This window comes from Bombina bombina, chromosome 3, assembly GCF_027579735.1.
Source record: "Bombina bombina isolate aBomBom1 chromosome 3, aBomBom1.pri, whole genome shotgun sequence".
Taxonomy (NCBI): Eukaryota; Metazoa; Chordata; class Amphibia; order Anura; family Bombinatoridae; genus Bombina; species Bombina bombina.
The window spans coordinates 221,251,555-221,272,771 of NC_069501.1; the positions used below are offsets into that span (position 1 = coordinate 221,251,555).

General features: G+C 42.1%; 1 protein-coding gene across 2 annotated transcripts in view; it reads right to left on the bottom strand.

Moving 5' to 3' along the window:
- Positions 1-21,217, bottom strand: part of TAOK1 (TAO kinase 1) — a 613,695-nt gene that overhangs the window by 142,779 nt on the left and 449,699 nt on the right. For both annotated transcript variants that reach the window (XM_053706161.1, XM_053706162.1), the window contains exons 13-14: positions 11,120-11,323; positions 10,372-10,506 (exon numbers count right to left, since the gene is read on the bottom strand). In XM_053706161.1, the coding sequence (XP_053562136.1) occupies positions 10,372-10,506; positions 11,120-11,323 (339 nt within the window). The remainder of the gene's footprint in view (positions 1-10,371; positions 10,507-11,119; positions 11,324-21,217) is intronic.

Consider the following 21,217-nt stretch of genomic DNA (forward strand, 5'->3'; position numbering starts at 1 on the left):
ACATTGTCTGTCTGAAAACAAATGAACGATTCTCTCTTCAGAAGAGGCCAAGACTGAAGAGCTCTGAAAATTGCACAGAGTTCCAAAATATTGATCGGTAATCTCACCTCCTGAGATTCCCAAACTCCTTGTGCCGTCAGAGATCCCCACACAGCTCCCCAACCTGTAAGACTTGCATCTGTTGAAATTACAGTCCAGGTCGGAAGAACAAAAGAAGCCCACTGAATTAAACGATGGTGATCCGTCCACCACGTTAGAGAATGTCATACAATCGGTTTTAAAGATATTAATTGAGATATCTTTGTGTAATCCCTGCCCCATTGATTCAGCATACAGAGCTGAAGAGGTCGCATGTGAAAACGAGCAAAGGGGATCGCGTCCGATGCAGCAGTCATAAGACCTAGAATTTCCATGCATAAGGCTACCGAAGGGAATGATTGTGACTGAAGGTTTCGACAAGCTGAAATCAATTTTAGACGTCTCTTGTCTGTCAAAGACAGAGTCATGGACACTGAATCTATCTGGAAACCCAGAAAGGTTACCCTTGTCTGAGGAGTCAATGAACTTTTTAGTGAATTGATCCTCCAACCATGATCTTGAAGAAACAACACAAGTCGATTCGTATGAGATTCTGCTAAATGTAAAGACTGAGCAAGTACCAAGATATCGTCCAAATAAGGAAATACCACAATACCCTGTTCTCTGATTACAGACAGAAGGGCACCGAGAACCTTTGTAAAAATTCTTGGAGCTGTAGCTAGGCCAAACAGCAGAGCCACAAACTGGTAATGCTTGTCCAGAAAAGAGAATCTCAGGAACTGATAATGATCTGGATGAATCGGAATATGCAGATATGCATCCTGTAAATCTATTGTGGACATATAATGCCCTTGTTGAACAAAAGGCAAGATAGTCCTTACAGTTACCATTTTGAACGTTGGTATCCTTACATAACGATTCAATATTTTTAGATCCAGAACAGGTCTGAAGGAATTCTCCTTCTTTGGTACAATGAAGAGATTCGAATAAAACCCCAGTCCCTGTTCCAGAACTGGAACTGGCATAATTACTCCAGCCAACTCTAGATCTGAAACACATTTCAGAAATGCTTGAGCTTTCACTGGATTTACTGGGACACGGGAAAGAAAAAATCTCTTTACAGGAGGTCTTATCTTGAAACCAATTCTGTACCCTTCTGAAACAATGTTCTGAATCCAAAGATTGTGAACAGATTTGATCCAAATGTTTTTGAAAAAACGTAACCTGCCCCCTACCAGCTGAGCTGGAATGAGGGCCGCACCTTCATGTGGACTTAGAAGCTGGCTTTGCTTTTCTAGAAGGCTTGGATTTATTCCAGACTGGAGATGGTTTCCAAACTGAAACTGCTCCTGAGGATGAAGGATCAGGTTTTTGTTCCTTGTTGAAACGAAAGGAACGAAAACGATTATTAGCCCTGTTTTTACCCTTAGATTTTTTATCCTGTGGTAAAAAAGTTCCTTTCCCACCAGTAACAGTTGAGATAATAGAATCCAACTGAGAACCAAATAATTTGTTACCCTGGAAAGAAATGGAAAGTAGAGTCGATTTAGAAGACATATCAGCATTCCAAGTTTTAAGCCATAAAGCTCTTCTAGCTAAAATAGCTAGAGACATAAACCTGACATCAACTCTGATAATATCAAAAATGGCATCACAGATAAAATTATTAGCATGTTGAAGAAGAAGAATAATATTATGAGAATCATGATCTGTTACTTGTTGCGCTAAAGTTTCCAACCAAAAAGTTGAAGCTGCAGCAACATCAGCCAATGATATAGCAGGTCTAAGAAGATTACCTGAACACAGATAAGCTTTCCTTAGAAAGGATTCAATTTTCCTATCTAAAGGATCCTTAAAGGAAGTACCATCTGACGTAGGAATAGTAGTACGTTTAGCAAGGGAAGAAATAGCCCCATCAACCTTAGGGATTTTGTCCCAAAATTCTAATCTGTCAGACGGCACAGGATATAATTGCTTAAAACGTTTAGGAGTAAATGAATTACCCAATTTATCCCATTCTCTGGAAATTACTTCATAAATAGCACTAGGAACAGGAAAAACTTCTGGAATAACCACAGGAGATTTAAAGACCTTATCTAAACGTTTAGAATTAGTATCAAGAGGACCAGAATCCTCAATTTCTAAAGCAATTAGTACTTCTTTAAGTAAAGAACGAATAAATTCCATTTTAAATAAATATGAAGATTTATCAGCATCAATCTCTGAGACAGAATCCTCTGAATCAGAAGAGTCATCAGAATCAGAATGATGATGTTCATTTAAAAATTCATCTGTATAAAGAGAAGTTTTAAAAGATTTTTTATGTTTACTAGAAGGAGGAATAACAGACATAGCCTTCTTGATGGATTCAGAAACAAAATCTCTTATGTTATCAGGAACATTCTGAACATTAGATGTTGATGGAACTGCAACAGGTAATGGTACATTACTAAAGGAAATATTATCTGCATTAACAAGTTTGTCATGACAATTAATACAAACAACAGCTGGAGGAACAGCTACCAAAAGTTTACAGCAGATACACTTAGCTTTGGTAGTTCCAGCACCAGACAGCGATTTTCCTGAAGTATCTTCTGACTCAGATGCAACGTGAGACATCTTGCAATATGTAAGAGAAAAAACAACATATAAAGCAAAATTGATCAAATTCCTTAAATGACAGTTTCAGGAATGGGAAAAAATGCCAAAGAACAAGCTTCTAGCAACCAGAAGCAAAGAAAAATGAGACTTAAATAATGTGGAGACAAAAGCTACGCCCATATTTTTTTAGCGCCAAATAAGACGCCCACATTATTTGGCGCCTAAATGCTTTTGGCGCCAAAAATGACGCCACGTCCGGAACGCCGACATTTTTGGCGCAAAAGAACGTCAAAAAATGACGCAACTTCCGGCGACACGTATGACGCCGGAAACAGAAAATATTTTTTGCGCCAAAAAAGTCTGCGCCAAGAATGACGCAATAAAATGAAGCATTTTCAGCCCCAGCGAGCCTAACAGCCCACAGGGAAAAAAAGTCAAATTTTTAAGGTAAGAAAAAACAGAATTTATGTTTACCTGATAAATTACTTTCTCCAACGGTGTGTCCGGTCCACGGCGTCATCCTTACTTGTGGGGATATTCTCTTCCCCAACAGGAAATGGCAAAGAGCCCAGCAAAGCTGGTCACATGATCCCTCCTAGGCTCCGCCTACCCCAGTCATTCGACCGACGTTAAGGAGGAATATTTGCATAGGAGAAACCATATGGTACCGTGGTGACTGTAGTTAAAGAAAATAAATTATCAGACCTGATTAAAAAAACCAGGGCGGGCCGTGGGCCCGACACACCGTTGGAGAAAGTAATTTATCAGGTAAACAAAAATTCTGTTTTCTCCAACAAAGGTGTGTCCGGTCCACGGCGTCATCCTTACTTGTGGGAACCAATACCAAAGCTTTAGGACACGGATGAAGGGAGGGAGCAAATCAGGTCACCTAAATGGAAGGCACCACGGTTTGCAAAATCTTTCTCCCAAAAATAGCCTCAGAAGAAGCAAAAGTATCAAACTTGTAAAATTTGGTAAAAGTGTGCAGTGAAGACCAAGTCGCTGCCCTACATATCTGATCAACAGAAGCCTAGTTCATGAAGGCCCATGTGGAAGCCACAGCCCTAGTGGAATGAGCTGTGATTCTTTCGGGAGGCTGCCGTCCGGCAGTCTCGTAAGCCAATCTGATGATGCTTTTAATCCAAAAAGAGAGAGAGGTAGAAGTTGCTTTTTGACCTCTCCTTTTACCGGAATAAACAACAAACAAGGAAGATGTTTGTCTAAAATCCTTTGTAGCTTCTAAATAGAATTTTAGAGCGCGAACAACATCCAAATTGTGCAACAAACGTTCCTTCTTTGAAACTGGTTTCGGACACAGAGAAGGTACGATAATCTCCTGGTTAATGTTTTTGTTAGAAACAACTTTTGGAAGAAAACCAGGTTTAGTACGTAAAACCACCTTATCTGCATGGAACACCAGATAAGGAGGAGAACACTGCAGAGCAGATAATTCTGAAACTCTTCTAGCAGAAGAAATTGCAACTAAAAACAAAACTTTCCAAGATAATAACTTAATATCAACGGAAGCTAAGGGTTCAAACGGAACCCCCTGAAGAACTGAAAGAACTAAATTGAGACTCCAAGGAGGAGTCAAAGGTTTGTAAACAGGCTTAATTCTAACCAGAGCCTGAACAAAGGCTTGAACATCTGGCACAGCTGCCAGTTTTTTGTGAAGTAACACAGACAAGGCAGAAATCTGTCCCTTCAGGGAACTTGCAGATAATCCTTTTTCCAATCCTTCTTGAAGGAAGGATAGAATCTTAGGAATCTTAACCTTGTCCCAAGGGAATCCTTTAGATTCACACCAACAGATATATTTTTTCCAAATTTTGTGGTAAATCTTTCAAGTTACAGGCTTTCTGGCCTGAACAAGAGTATCGATAACAGAATCTGAGAACCCTCGCTTCGATAAGATCAAGCGTTCAATCTCCAAGCAGTCAGCTGGAGTGAAACCAGGTTCGGATGTTCGAACGGACCCTGAACAAGAAGGTCTCGTCTCAAAGGTAGCTTCCAAGGTGGAGCCGATGACATATTCACCAGATCTGCATACCAAGTCCTGCGTGGCCACGCAGGAGCTATCAAGATCACCGACGCCCTCTCCTGATTGATCCTGGCTACCAGCCTGGGGATGAGAGGAAACGGCGGGAACACATAAGCTAGTTTGAAGGTCCAAGGTGCTACTAGTGCATCCACTAGAGCCGCCTTGGGATCCCTGGATCTGGACCCGTAGCAAGGAACTTTGAAGTTCTGACGAGAGGCCATCAGATCCATGTCTGGAATGCCCCACAGCTGAGTGACTTGGGCAAAGATTTCCGGATGGAGTTCCCACTCCCCCGGATGCAATGTCTGACGACTCAGAAAATCCGCTTCCCAATTTTCCACTCCTGGGATGTGGATAGCGGACAGGTGGCAGGAGTGAGACTCCGCCCATAGAATGATTTTGGTCACTTCTTCCATCGCTAGGGAACTCCTTGTTCCCCCCTGATGGTTGATGTACGCAACAGTTGTCATGTTGTCTGATTGAAACCGTATGAACTTGGCCCTCGCTAGCTGAGGCCAAGCCTTGAGAGCATTGAATATCGCTCTCAGTTCCAGAATATTTATCGGTAGAAGAGATTCTTCCCGAGACCAAAGACCCTGAGCTTTCAGGGATCCCCAGACCGCGCCCCAGCCCATCAGACTGGCGTCGGTCGTGACAATGACCCACTCTGGTCTGCGGAATGTCATCCCTTGTGACAGGTTGTCCAGGGACAGCCACCAACGGAATGAGTCTCTGGTCCTCTGATTTACTTGTATCTTCGGAGACAAGTCTGTATAATCCCCATTCCACTGACTGAGCATGCACAGTTGTAATGGTCTTAGATGAATGCGCGCAAAAGGAACTATGTCCATTGCCGCTACCATCAACCCGATCACTTCCATGCACTGAGCTATGGAAGGAAGAGGAACGGAATGAAGTATCCGACAAGAGTCTAGAAGCTTTGTTTTTCTGGCCTCTGTCAGAAATATCCTTATTTCTAAGGAGTCTATTATTGTTCCCAAGAAGGGAACCCTTGTTGACGGAGATAGAGAACTCTTTTCCACGTTCACTTTCCATCCGTGAGATCTGAGAAAGGCCAGGACTATGTCCGTGTGAGCCTTTGCTTGAGGAAGGGACGACGCTTGAATCAGAATGTCGTCCAAGTAAGGTACTACAGCAATGCCCCTTGGTCTTAGCACAGCTAGAAGGGACCCTAGTACCTTTGTGAAAATCCTTGGAGCAGTGGCTAATCCGAAAGGAAGCGCCACGAACTGGTAATGCTTGTCCAGGAATGCGAACCTTAGGAACCGATGATGTTCCTTGTGGATAGGAATATGTAGATACGCATCCTTTAAATCCACCGTGGTCATGAATTGACCTTCCTGGATGGAAGGAGAATAGTTCGAATGGTTTCCATCTTGAACGATGGAACCTTGAGAAACTTGTTTAAGATCTTGAGATCTAAGATTGGTCTGAACGTTCCCTCTTTTTTGGGAACTATGAACAGATTGGAGTAGAACCCCATCCCTTGTTCTCTTAATGGAACAGGATGAATCACTCCCATTTTTAACAGGTCTTCTACACAATGTAAGAATGCCTGTCTTTTTATGTGGTCTGAAGACAACTGAGACCTGTGGAACCTCCCCCTTGGGGGAAGCCCCTTGAATTCCAGAAGATAACCTTGGGAGACTATTTCTAGCGCCCAAGGATCCAGAACATCTCTTGCCCAAGCCTGAGCGAAGAGAGAGAGTCTGCCCCCCACCAGATCCGGTCCCGGATCGGGGGCCAACATTTCATGCTGTCTTGGTAGCAGTGGCAGGTTTCTTGGCCTGCTTTCCCTTGTTCCAGCCTTGCATTGGTCTCCAAGCTGGCTTGGCTTGAGAAGTATTACCCTCTTGCTTAGAGGACGTAGCACTTTGGGCTGGTCCGTTTCTACGAAAGGGACGAAAATTAGGTTTATTTTTTGCCTTGAAAGGCCGATCCTGAGGAAGGGCGTGGCCCTTACCCCCAGTGATATCAGAGATAATCTCTTTCAAGTCAGGGCCAAACAGCGTTTTCCCCTTGAAAGGAATGTTAAGTAGCTTGTTCTTGGAAGACGCATCAGCCGACCAAGATTTCAACCAACGCGCCACAATAGCAAACCCAGAATTCTTAGCCGCTAACCTAGCCAATTGCAAAGTGGCGTCTAGGGTAAAAGAATTAGCCAATTTGAGAGCATTGATTCTGTCCATAATCTCCTCATAAGGAGGAGAATCACTATCGACCGCCTTTATCAGCTCATCGAACCAGAAACATGCGGCTGTAGCGACAGGGACAACGCATGAAATTGGTTGTAGAAGGTAACCCTGCTGAACAAACATCTTTTTAAGCAAACCTTCTAATTTTTTATCCATAGGATCTTTGAAAGCACAACTATCCTCTATGGGTATAGTGGTGCGTTTGTTTAAAGTGGAAACCGCTCCCTCGACCTTGGGGACTGTCTGCCATAAGTCCTTTCTGGGGTCGACCATAGGAAACAATTTTTTAAATATGGGGGGAGGGACGAAAGGAATACCGGGCCTTTCCCATTCTTTATTAACAATGTCCGCCACCCGCTTGGGTATAGGAAAAGCTTCTGGGAGCCCCGGCACCTCTAGGAACTTGTCCATTTTACATAGTTTCTCTGGGATGACCAACTTGTCACAATCATCCAGAGTGGATAATACCTCCTTAAGCAGAATGCGGAGATGTTCCAACTTAAATTTAAATGTAATCACATCAGGTTCAGCTTGTTGAGAAATGTTCCCTGAATCAGTAATTTCTCCCTCAGACAAAACCTCCCTGGCCCCATCAGACTGGGTTAGGGGCCCTTCAGAAACATTATTATCAGCGTCGTCATGCTCTTCGGTATCTAAAACAGAGCAGTCGCGCTTACGCTGATAAGTGTTCATTTTGGCTAAAATGTTTTTGACAGAATTATCCATTACAGCCGTTAATTGTTGCATAGTAAGGAGTATTGGCGCGCTAGATGTACTAGGGGCCTCCTGAGTGGGCAAGACTCTTGATTGAATAATAAAAACTACAGTTAAACACTAAAAAACTCTAAGCCATCTCCGTGGAGATGTTGCCTGTACAACGGCAAAGAGAATGACTGGGGTAGGCGGAGCCTAGGAGGGATCATGTGACCAGCTTTGCTGGGCTCTTTGCCATTTCCTGTTGGGGAAGAGAATATCCCCACAAGTAAGGATGACGCCGTGGACCGGACACACCTATGTTGGAGAAATAATTGATTCAAGTGCATTATCCCAAATATGAAACTGACTGTCTGAAAATAAGGAATGTTGAACATCCTGAGTCAAGGCAAATAAATGTTTGAATACATATATTTAGAACTTTATTAAAAAAGTGCCCAACCATAGCTTAGAGTGTCACAGAAAATAAGACTTACTTACCCCAGGACACTCATCTACATGTTTGTAGAAATCCAAACCAGTACTGAAACGAAAATCAGCAGAGGTAATGGTATATATATATAAGAGTATATCGTCGATCTGAAAAGGGAGGTAAGAGATTAATCTCTACGACCGATAACAGAGAACCTATGAAATAGACCCCGTAGAAGGAGATCATTGAATTCAAACAGGCAATACTCTCCTCACATCCCTCTGACATTCACTGCACGCTGAGAGGAAAACCGGGCTCCAACCTGCTGCGGAGCGCATATCAACGTAGAATCTAGCACAAACTTACTTCACCACCTCCATAGGAGGCAAAGTTTGTAAAACTGATTTGTGGGTGTGGTGAGGGGTGTATTTGTAGGCATTTTGAGGTTTGGGAAACTTTGCCCCTCCTGGTAGGAATGTATATCCCATACGTCACTAGCTCATGGACTCTTGCTAATTACATGAAAGAAATAGGCCCCTCCCACTCATATTACAACAGTGGAAAGCCTCAGGGAACTGTTTCTAGGCAAAATTCAAGCCAGCCATGTGGAAAAAACTAGGCCCCAATAAGTTTTATCACCAAACATATATAAAAAACGATTAAACATGCCAGCAAACGTTTTAAAATACACTTTTATAAGAGTATGTATCTCTATTAATAAGCCTGATACCAGTCGCTATCATTGCATTTAAGGCTTTACTTACATTACTTCGGTATCAGCAGCACTTTCTAGCAAATTCCATCCCTAGAAAAATATTAACTGCACATACCTTATTGCAGGAAAACCTGCACGCCATTCCCCCTCTGAAGTTACCTCACTCCTCAGAATATGTGAGAACAGCAAAGGATCTTAGTTACTTCTGCTAAGATCATAGAAAACGCAGGCAGATTCTTCTTAGAAACAGTACACTCCGGTACCATTTAAAAATAAACTTTTGATTGAAGAAATAAACTAAGTATAAAACACCACAGTCCTCTTACGACCTCCATCTTTGTTGAGAGTTGCAAGAGAATGACTGGATATGGCAGTGAGGGGAGGAGCTATATAGCAGCTCTGCTGTGGGTGATCCTCTTGCAACTTCCTGTTGGGAAGGAGAATATCCCACAAGTAATGGATGATCCGTGGACTGGATACACTTAACAAGAGAAATTAAAATTTTCAATTGTTCTCGCTAATGGCCCAATGATCTAAAGTTCTCAACTCAGAATGAGATGGGCTAAAATAATCCTCAAGCACTGCAGGATCCCTCTCCAGAGTCTGGAAAGGCAAATTCTCCAGTACTTTTCTATGGAGCGTTCACTGCATTTCTGGATGTGAAGGAGAGACAAGCCCAGTGCAAAATAGCACTGCATGACATTAGTTCTAAGTGTATTTAGTATTATGATTTTACAAATTCTAGTTAAGCTTTGAAAATTTTCGTGCAACTTTAACAAAATTAGCATCATACTTTGTATATTTCACTGCATCTTTCACAAATTGCATTGCATTTTGTATTTGTTCTATGTGAAATGAGCTTGACAGTTTCCGAAAGTGGAAGTGAAAGGGGAGTTCCTTGGGCTGAACAGGGGAGTTCCCAGGGTGTGTCTGCATTTTCTCCTGCAAGTCTCACAGATTTAACTTGTCAGCTGTGTGCAGGTGACGTTTGCTCAAAATTCACAATACATTCATTAAACTGACAAAAAAGTAATGTTACTTTACTATAAGCAAACGCAAGTTATATTGTAGTGAAACAATTTCAGTTAAGTTTGTATTTGTTGCAAACTAAGAATTTTTATTTATGCTGGGTGCTCTCATATTCACTCTCCTGTTAAGAGTCTCTATGCGAGAGAACTTCATTACTTTCTATGTAAAGCAGCTATCATTTCTTGGAGACTTCCAGGTTCCGAGAATTCAGTGAGTTCAGCCCCTGTGAAGTCTACACTATAATTTCTCAGCATTAAGGAAAACGTTTGATCATCGGGCCCTCTGTATTGAGCTTTGGTATACAAAGATAAGTTAAGAAAGAATCTGTGTGCAAAGAGTGATGAGATCCTATCTCCATCCAAGCTCAGTCCCTTTGGTTGGATTGTGGTTTCAAAGAACAAAAATAAGCAATTTCTTATAAAAAAATAAACACAAGGGAACACTTTCCTATATATTTTATTCTCTGTAGCTGGTATAGCAAGAAATTGGAAACATATTAAGGGGAAATTAATTTTACAGTACTCCCTTTAAAAATATAAAAAACACACCACATATTGTTAAAAACAGAACAACATTCTACTGCTTTTCTGTTCCTTAAACTTACAAGTGAGGCTGTGCGTATGGTGGCAAAGTGTTCACGGTTGCGATAGTGAGATTTGTGACGTGAAACCTGGGGAGGAGACTGTGGTTCTGATGGCCGCACTTTAGGTTCTGGTTCCTCTGGATAGTTGTCTTCCTCCTTAATGTGTAAAAATCAAACAACATTACAAAAAAAGCTAAAAAGTAAATCTAAATTAACATGCCTACATATGTTAACAGAATTTTCAACTAAATAATAATTAATTTTTTTCTTTTTCCCTCTCTCAGTACTATACCAAAATACCATTGAAAAATGTGCTTAATTCTAAATGACTCCAACAGACAGGGATGGAAAATTCAGATACTGCTGAATGATACTGCAGCAAGTAAGTAGACATTTGTCAATTCACAGAATAACAAGCAAACCAGGATCTCCATTTAGACCTGTGTATGGGTTAGGAAGATTCCTAGCTGCCTTTCTTGAATAAACATAGGGCTGGATTTATCAAGCTACGGCGGACAGGGGCGTACATTTGCGCCCGTCTGTCGCAGCTCGCCTCTGGCAGACAGAATTCTGCTTGCCCGCACACAGCCGATCACTCGCGGGCAGGAGCTGTCAATCTCCCCGGTCGGACGAGACCAGGAAGATTGAAATTCTTCACCTAAGAGGTGGAGAAGAGTGTGAAAACCTGCAGTCGTAGTGCAGGAGAAGGCTTCATAAATCGAGCACTTGGTATCGAAAAAGGTTTACTAGTGGAGACGGTCATACTCACTGGTTTTAAATGAATGACTGAGCTATTTGACATCACTGTATGGTCTCCTTCCATCATATCCAGCTCACTCTTGTCATCAGAGGCATCCGGAAGACTATTCACACTACTGCTTTGGCTACTGGCACTGATAGACATGCTGGGAATGGATTGGTTACTACCTATGCTATTTACTGTTCCGGTCCTGCCGACTCCAGGTTCTTGATCCTAAGAAGAAAAAAAAAGAGAATAAAAGTTAAAATAACTAAAGAGGCAAAGGTGATGCATGCAAGTTGATTTACTTAATTGCGTGCACATCAATCCATACACACAACTACAATGTTTTGTGGATTGATCATAAAATTGGTAACGGTATGTATATGGTGACTCAGTTATGATTAATCACTCGTTTCATGCTTCCTTTTTGCCCAGTTTAACTACTTTCACATTATTTAGCTTCCTTGGCTAACATCTCGTGCTATATTATATTCCAACGGTGGCTTTTTTGCTCTGTTTTAAGACAGAATGAAAGGACTAAAATTTGGAAATTATTTTTTGATATATATATATATATATATATATATAGTCAGGGAATGAAAGTTAAAAAAAAAAAAAAAAAAAAAACCCTGAAAAAAAAAAACAGAATTTATGTTTACCTGATAAATTACTTTCTCCAACGGTGTGTCCGGTCCACGGCGTCATCCTTACTTGTGGGATATTCTCTTCCCCAACAGGAAATGGCAAAGAGCCCAGCAAAGCTGGTCACATGATCCCTCCTAGGCTCCGCCTTCCCCAGTCATTCGACCGACGTAAAGGAGGAATATTTGCATAGGAGAAATCATATGATACCGTGGTGACTGTAGTTAGAGAAATTAAATCATCAGACCTGATTAAAAAACCAGGGCGGGCCGTGGACCGGACACACCGTTGGAGAAAGTAATTTATCAGGTAAACATAAATTCTGTTTTCTCCAACATAGGTGTGTCCGGTCCACGGCGTCATCCTTACTTGTGGGAACCAATACCAAAGCTTTAGGACACGGATGATGGGAGGGAGCAAATCAGGTCACCTAGATGGAAGGCACCACGGCTTGCAAAACCTTTCTCCCAAAAATAGCCTCAGAAGAAGCAAAAGTATCAAATTTGTAAAATTTGGTAAAAGTGTGCAGTGAAGACCAAGTCGCTGCCTTACATATCTGATCAACAGAAGCCTCGTTCTTGAAGGCCCATGTGGAAGCCACAGCCCTAGTGGAATGAGCTGTGATTCTTTCAGGAGGCTGCCGTCCGGCAGTCTCATAAGCCAATCTGATGATGCTTTTAAGCCAAAAAGAGAGAGAGGTAGAAGTTGCTTTTTGACCTCTCCTTTTACCAGAATAAACAACAAACAAGGAAGATGTTTGTCTGAAATCCTTTGTAGCCTCTAAATAGAATTTTAGAGCATGAACTACATCCAAATTGTGCAACAAACGTTCCTTCTTTGAAACTGGATTCGGACACAAAGAAGGCACAACTATCTCCTGGTTAATCCAAAAAACTCTGAGCCATCTCCGTGGAGATGTTGCCTGTGCAACGGCAAAGAGAATGACTGGGGAAGGCGGAGCCTAGGAGGGATCATGTGACCAGCTTTGCTGGGCTCTTTGCCATTTCCTGTTGGGGAAGAGAATATCCCACAAGTAAGGATGACGCCGTGGACCGGACACACCTATGTTGGAGAAAATATGATTTTACCAGATAATTTCCTTTCCTTCGCGCCAGGGAGAGTCCACAGCTGCATTAATTACTTGTGGGAATACAGAACCTGGCGACCAGGAGGCGGCAAAGACACCCCAGCCACAGGCTCAAATACCTTCCCCCACTTCCCTCATCCCCAGTCATTCTGCTGAGGGAACAAGGAACAGTAGGAGAAAAAAAGTGCCAGAAGAAAAACAACTTAAATTTAGGGCCGCCCACCGGAAAGCACAAGAGGGAGCTGTGGACTCTCCCTGTATCGAAGGAAAGGAAATTATCTGGTAAAAGTCTCCAACACCGGAAGAGCTGGACCGAACCCTGGGGAACAAGTCCCCAACCGGTAAGCCACAAAGACTCTAGTCAGAGTCAAGAACCCAAGCCATGACGATATTCGGCCTGGACTGAATTCACATAGCGCCAACAGGCCTGACAGTGAATTGGAGGACAGAACCTGATGAAGTGATTTTAACTTCTTAAGCTCTAGGCTAAGAGCCCTCCTGTCTGAAAATCCAAACCACATTCAAAGGAACCAACCTGGTGACAACCCCAGAACTTCAGTCTAGGTCCACCTCTGAGGATGGAACCAGCGGGAAGCAATACCAAACGGACGCTGGAAAAACCAGAGACGCCAAGACTCGGGAGCTACCGCAACACCTAGAAATAGGCTACTGTCACATTCAACCCCAGATCCCAAAACTGAGGACTGAAACAAGGTTCCGAAAGAAAAGCGGTCCCTAAGAACCGGACCTGCTTAACCAAGCATGATTTAAATGAACATCCAGCGACAGCCGCCGCATTCCATCAAACACCATCTAGTTCCATGGATAAAAGTACCAGACTATATATATATATATATATATATATATATATATATATATATAAAAGATAACCTTCTTCCGAAATCCAGGTAGAGAAAACAGTGGATTCTCTCAGAATAAAGAGATCAAAAAGGCTCTGCTTAAAGATCATCGGACCCAGTAGGACGTGAAAAACCGATCCCTAATTGGGTCATTCACCCACAGTGTATGACACTGCGAAGAGTACCGGGATAAGACTCCAAAAGTCCCCAAGTCCAGAAAGAATGGAATGAAAAGCTCAACTCCGGCCTCTATGACCCCCGGACCCATATGATCCAGCATCAAGGGCCCTTTCAGAAGAACCTAAGACAAGTCCTACCTGTCCTTCGGTATAGAAGGGCCCACTTCGCCCAGACCATAATAATTAGAAAAGGCTCCTTCGCTATATTAGAAAGGAATAACAGACTGAACTATTACCCAAAACAGGTCCTGCCCGTCATCAAGGGTATGACACGTCTGTCATGAAGAACAAAAACTTAAATTCCAGCAGTGCTAGGGACTGAAAATAAACAAATATAAAAAACAAGATCTGAGGCTTAAACTTTCATATCTATAACGTCGAGGAAACATCACCCCGACCAGAGATTTAGAAGCTTCCATCAGAAGACATCCATCTTGACCATCAAAGTCGATATTACCAGAAACAATCCAAGAGACGAAACTCCAAAAGGCTTAGGCTGCTGTCTGATATATTTGAGCAAATATCTCAGGAAACATTTAGAGGATGTCATATTCTAATTAAACAAACTTGGGGGGGGGGGGGGAGATAGACAACTTCTATCTTGTTAAAGGGAACATAGTAAGAGACAGTAATATTTCCCCAGTATCCTTGTTATTTGGCTCAGTATAGTTATATTTTCATATGCAAGCTTCTAGTCTAAAACGCATTCATAAACCATAGTAGGTAATATATATTTACAACAAACCCAAACATATAAAGTTAACCCAGTTTTTTTATTAAACAAATAGTCCCACTGTTGATTGAATACTTAGGGTAAAGTGTATATCCAGATCCGGAACCTAGCTGAATACTAAGAGGATCTTGACTGAGTAACATAATCTTCCTTATCCCACACCAGCTCTTAAACCATCTGACCAAGAGCAAGTATAGTAAACAATGTGGAGTTGCAAACTCGGAGTCAGCCTTGAAAGTATGATGTTAACAGCATCAAATATCAAGAGTAGGTAGACAGACAGCTCTTCAGGAGCCAGTGTAACATAAAGTCTCAGATATAACCGTCCATCTCGTGCACCGACCTGGGAAAATCTCTGCTCGAGATGTATGCGAGTCAGATCTATCAATACCTCAGGGTTAATTTCTTCCTTCAGAGTGTTGCTTACGATCAGCTGCTGACAGCGGGTCTGCCACCTGTGATACGTGTCTGCCTCTTCCTCTTGTCTGGATGTGGTAAGATCTTCAGCTATTTCTGTCACTTGATCGCCAGCTGGAACAGATGTATGTTCCGCTATCGCTATCAGATCTTCCTGTGTGAGAGTAGCATTGTCAGTAGACATGTCTCTTTCCGTAGTATTGCCTGGTAATATCGGCACATGCTGCTAATCCTGATACTCCTCTATAGCCTGTTCTCCATTGTTATTACCGCTTCTCATATTAAACTGTGTAGTAAAAAGCTTGCATAGCTTATCATGCCATTCTTCAAAAGCGCCGCCCAGCTATTTCCAAAAGCGATCTCTGTATCTGCCATTTTGTATAACCGGAGTTCACGAAGGCTTCAAGAACAAAAGTTAAATAGAGACATGGTTGCTAACTCTCTTGAGGCTGCTGTGGGAGATACTTTAGTCTAGGGGTTTTTCACTTACACGCTGTTAGACTGCCACGTGAATATAAAGATGGCCGCTCCCAGGTTATCTCCCTAAACGTCGCAACAGAAATCATTGATATTCTTCGTCCCAGGATGATTATCAAAGGCCAAAACCCATTGACTGCAATCTCCAAATCCGGCTCCACACCAGGTGTTGTACTAAATTTGAGCCGAGCGGTCTATTAATCAGATTTATGTAGAATTTTTATGGAGCTCAAATATTATGCGACCACTTAGCTCCCAAGCTTGCTTCGCCCGGGCGTGTCTGTCCAAATATTTAAAGTGCAAAAACAGAAGCAGCATAAGTAATTGGTCTGCATACTGACATTGCATAATTGCATTCCAGCCTAGTATAAAGATAAAACCTTTAAACAAGCTTGAACAATTTACAAGGTCAGGAACAAAAGAAGAAAGAGGATAAATGCATTCTCTATAGTCCTAGTTATTAAAGCTATCAACTATATGCAAAACACAGGCCATAGGGTTACAAAATAGTGTAGGATCATGTACAGAATTAAACATAGAAACTTGTTTTATTAAAAGGAAAAAAGGTACAAGAAAATAAAATCCAGGCATGAAACAAAGCACTTCATATATCAATAAACAATTTAAATCATCCAGCCACCATTAGGAGGCAAAGACACCCCACACGAGCATTTAAGTATCCCTGCTACTTCCCCTTCCCTCCCAGTGGTGTCTATAGTGGTGCTCCACCGAAGCCTGATTCTTAAATGCACACAAAGTGGAGACAAAACGGGTAGAATGAGCAGTAATTTTTACCGAGGTTGCTGACCCGCCTCCAAGTAAGCCATGTGAATCATACTTCCCAACCAAAATGACAAAGACATGGAACACAAAATAAGGTGGGTCACAAGACAATGCCAAAAATTCTGAAACTCTTTTAGCTGAAGAGATAGCCAACAAGAATAGACCCTTTCAAGAAATTAACTTAATATCCAATGAATGCATTTGATCGAATGTAGGAGATTAAATAATTCTAAGGACCAAATTAAGGTTCAAGGAGTAGAAACTGATCTAACTACAGGTTTGATTTTGACCAGCGATTTAACAAAAGCTTGAATATTCAGTATGTGAGCTAACTTTCTATGAAGTAGAACTGAAAGAGCTGAAATATGACCCTTAAGAGAGCTAGCTGATAAACCCTAATCAAGACCCTCATGAAGGAACTGAAGAATAAGAGGTATCCTCAAAGAATGCCAAGAATAACCTCTTACTGAACACCAAAAAAGGTAAACCTTCCAAATCTTATAGTACATCTTTCTTGTAACAGGCTTGTAAGCCTGGATTTGTGTCTATCACTGAGTCAGAGAAACCTCTTTGAGACAAAATCATCCATTCAACCTCCAAGTAGTCAAGTTGAGAGGGCGCAGGTTCTGATAAAAGAAAGGACCTTGAGCGAGGAGGTCTGGACTCTGAGAAAGGTGCCACAGAGGAGCACTGGGAATCTGTAATAGATCGGCATACCAGGGCCTTTGAGGCCAAGCTGGTGCTATCAGCATAGCCAATACATCGTCATGTTTTATTCGCACCACCACTCTGGGAAGAACTACTATTGGAGGAAATATATAAACCAGCTTGTACCTCCAAGGGGACACTACAGCATCTATTAGTTCCGGCTATAGATCTCTGAATACATACCAAGACAGCTTGTGATTCAGACAAGATGCCATCAGGTCTACCTCTGGTAGACCCCAACGAACAAGAAACTGCTGGAAAATCTCCTGGATGCAGCCCGATGACTCAGGTAATCTGCTTCCCAGTTCTCCACCCCCGGAATGTGAATGGCAGAGATGGTACATAGATGAGCCTCTGCCCATGACAGAATGCGAGACACCTTCTGTATCGTCATCCTGATGATTTATATATAGACCAAGTGAAGTTGAGACCAAGCTCGTAAGGCATTGAAAATTGCTCTTAGCTCCAGAATATTTATAGGTAAAGATACTTCCTGAGAAGCCCAAACATCTTGAGCCCTCAGATGACCCCAAACTGCTCCCCAACCCGATAGGCTGGCATCGGTGGTAATTATCTCCCAAGATGGACAAAGAAACAGGGTCGAGTGACGTCCACCAAAATAATTTTTGGTTATCGGATCTAATCTGATTACTTCAGATAGGTCGGAATGATCTCCGTTCCACTGATTCAACATACGAAGCTTAAAGTTTTAGTTGAAGTTGATCCGTTGGATGGAGCTTACAGCTACACCTTGCGCCCGAATCACTGATAATAGAGCTCTCAAAACTTTTGTAAAGATCCTGGGAGCCTTCACTAGGCCGAAAGGTAGAGCTGTAAATTGATAATGCTTGTCTTGAAAAGCAAACTGTAGTAATGCTTCTCGATGGATTGGAATATGTAGATATGCATCATTCAGGTCCACTGTTGACATAAACTGACCCTGAAGAACCAGAGGTAGGATTGATCTGAGTCCATCTTAAATGATGCAACCTTCAAAAACTGGTTTAGTGTTTTAAAATCTAAAATAGGTCTGAAAGTCCCTTCTGTCTGTTCCCTGTTCCTCTAAAGTAACAAAACCAATCACCCTCATGTCTTCAAAATCCCAAACAGGCTGAAAGAAGGTTGCTCTTTATTCGATCTCTGTGAAACATGTGAAAAGATGAATCTCCCCTGTAGTCCTGTGAGATGATCTCTAGGACCCAAAGGTCCTGAACTGACTGAGCCCATGAGTCCCAAAAAAAGACTTAGCCTGGCCCCTATCGGAGAAGAATCCGGATCGGGGGCTGCACCTTCATGCATTAGGCTTCTTGTTCTGCTTGGGCTTGCTCCACACTGGATTTGGTCTCCACATAGGCTTGGAGGTTTCTGTCTTCTGGTAAGAAGATGGACGCTGGTTCCTGTTCTGACTAAAGGATGGAGACAGAGACCCATGCTTCCCTTTAGGTCTAGACTTTTTGTCCTGAGGAAAAGCTTCCTTACCCCCTGTTACAGTAGACATAATTGACTCTAAACACAGACCAAATAGACTCTTGCCCTTGAAAGACAATAATATGGACTTTGAAACCATGTCAGCTGACATTGACTTCAACCAAAGAGCTCTACGTGACAATACTGCTAGTGCTGTATTCTTTGCGTTAATGCGAATGATCTGAATGATTGCATTACAGATGAAAAAATTTGTTATCTTTAAAAAATGAATCTTATTGTGAATATCCTCTCAAGGGGATTTAACCAAAACCAGATCTGGTAAAGAGTCGTAACAACTAAAATAACGCAGCTCCAGCTACCACAGCAATGCTTATCGCGGGTTGAAACATTTAACCCCCTTGGAGAAAAGCTTTCCTGAGGTAACCCTCTAATTTCCTATCCATTGAGTCCTTGAATGACGTACTGTACTCAAGAGGGATAGTAGTTCTCTTGGCTAGCGTAGAAATAGCTAATTCAAATTTAGGAATAGTCTCCCACAATCCCAAGTTTCCCTCAGGAACATGGAAAATCTTCCTGAAAGTGGGTGACGGAGTAAAAGGAAACCCTGGTTTGTCCCATTCCTTAGAAATAATTTATGACACTAATGAAGGGACAGGAAGAGAGTCTGGAATCTTAGGTCTAAACATTAGATCTAGCTTTTAGACTGGCTTCTCCTCAACTGCACAAGATTCCTGAACCCCTAGTCTTCAAAACCTCCTAAAGTAAGGATCACAGATGATCCACCTTAAATTGAAAAGTTACCTCCTCTGGTTCCTTTCCAGATTCAGAGAAAGAGCCCTCTGAAGAAAGTTTGCCCTCTGAGCTACAAGAGGAATTTGCAGTATCTAATGCCTGCTCCTGTGACCGTAGAGGGTTCAGTGGTAGGACCACTTTTTGAAGAATGAAATGTGTTTAGTTTTTCGCTTGAGCTTACCTGTAGTCGGCATAGCTACTATAGCCTCAGTAACCTCTAAATGCAAATGCAACTTAATATCTGGGGCATATTCAGTCAATCCACCTAGCGTGATGTAAGAAGGTGGGTGAAGCACAGAAGGACTAGAGCTCCTGTCTTCATGAGACTGCATACCAGATGCTAATCAGAAACAACAAAGTTATGCTGGGGGACAGATAGTAACTAACTTGCACATTTATTTATAGGAATGTCAATATCTTGAGGTGCTACCCTCAGTAATCTGTAAATCAGTGGCTGCAGCCTCAGTCTGCTCCATGGTAGTTACCAACACACCCAGAGAAAGAAATAGTAATAAATGTGCTCTTTTATTAATGGGTTATATCTCTATAAGTTAACTCTTATTATGCAATAAAAAAAATATCCTTATAATTTTATCCCCTAAGTAAATTTGTTTTTAGCAATAATGGAATAAATGTAAAATACACCAAATTAAAGTGCCCCTTGTACTCTTGTATGAGGATCTCACACACTGATACCTTCATGACGATGCACCAGTGACGGACTATAGAGCCGTGCTTCCTGTACCCAGCTGAAGAGAAATGAAGAAAAGGGGCAGAACTATGCTCTGGTGCACACCAACGGTCGGAAAACCAAAAGAATGTGTCCCCGCCAAGAAACGCAAGCATCTGGGTCTTGCTTCAGATGTCCAGCCCCTCTGTCCTCCCCAGTGTCCCTGAGCACCTGCAGGAAGTGACCGGAATGCTGAGGCAAAGACAAGCTGTAAAGCAAGCAATGTTAAAGTATGGCGGTAGACATCCAGGCAGGCGATAAAGTGAAAATAGTATGGAGGTAGAACTCTTAAAGCTATCTAAAACAGCTTTATAAGTCCCACGCACGGTATCGGCAAACAAACAGAGTCTGCAATCAGATATAACACTCAAAAAGTGCGCACAGTACCCTGATAAAGCTTCACCGAAGCTGTCAGGTTGCAAATGCCGTTTTCAGTACAGAAGGCTGAATCACTTACGCTATATCCAAAGTTATCCTTAGGGAACAGGTACTCACCCCGATGTAGACCTCTCTGCTGCTTCAAAGACATGGCAGCGACTCCCTGTCCTTAACTGTAACTAATACTGCAGGACCTGGATGGGAAATTACATCATATGGCTAGTCATTGAGAACAAAGGCACTGCCTTGGGACCCTGTAGAGAAGAGATTTACAAATGGCAAGCTGAATTACCCATTATTTCTTTCTTCAAGGAACTGTCCATTGAGGAAAACAACTTAATTGAAGAAGTAATCAAAATTCTTACACACCTCTGTCCTTGCCCTCTCCTGATGAGGCAAAAAACTACTGGGAAGGAAGGGGAAGTAGCAGTGATACTTAAACTCTAGTATGGGGTATCTTTGTCTCCTCCTGGTGGCCAGGTGATGTAATTCCCAAGTGTAATTGTCTCATGGACTCTCACAACCATTAGAAAGAAATACTGAATTATGGGTAAGATGCCACTAGGTGTTTATACTATGCTCAGGGTAAGAAGATCTCCTGAGAAATAACCTCATATATTATAGATTTATAAATAATTGCATTCAAAAATATAATTCAGAGAAGAAACAGTTATTGAAATCAGTCAAAAAACAGAATTTATGCTTACCTGATAAATTACTTTCTCCAACGGTGTGTCCGGTCCACGGCGTCATCCATAACTTGTGGGAATATTCTCTTCCCCAACAGGAAATGGCAAAGAGCACAGCAAAAGCTGTCCATATAGTCCCTCCTAGGCTCCGCCCACCCCAGTCATTCGACCGACGGACAGGAGAAAAAACAGGAGAAACTATAGGGTGCCGTGGTGACTGTA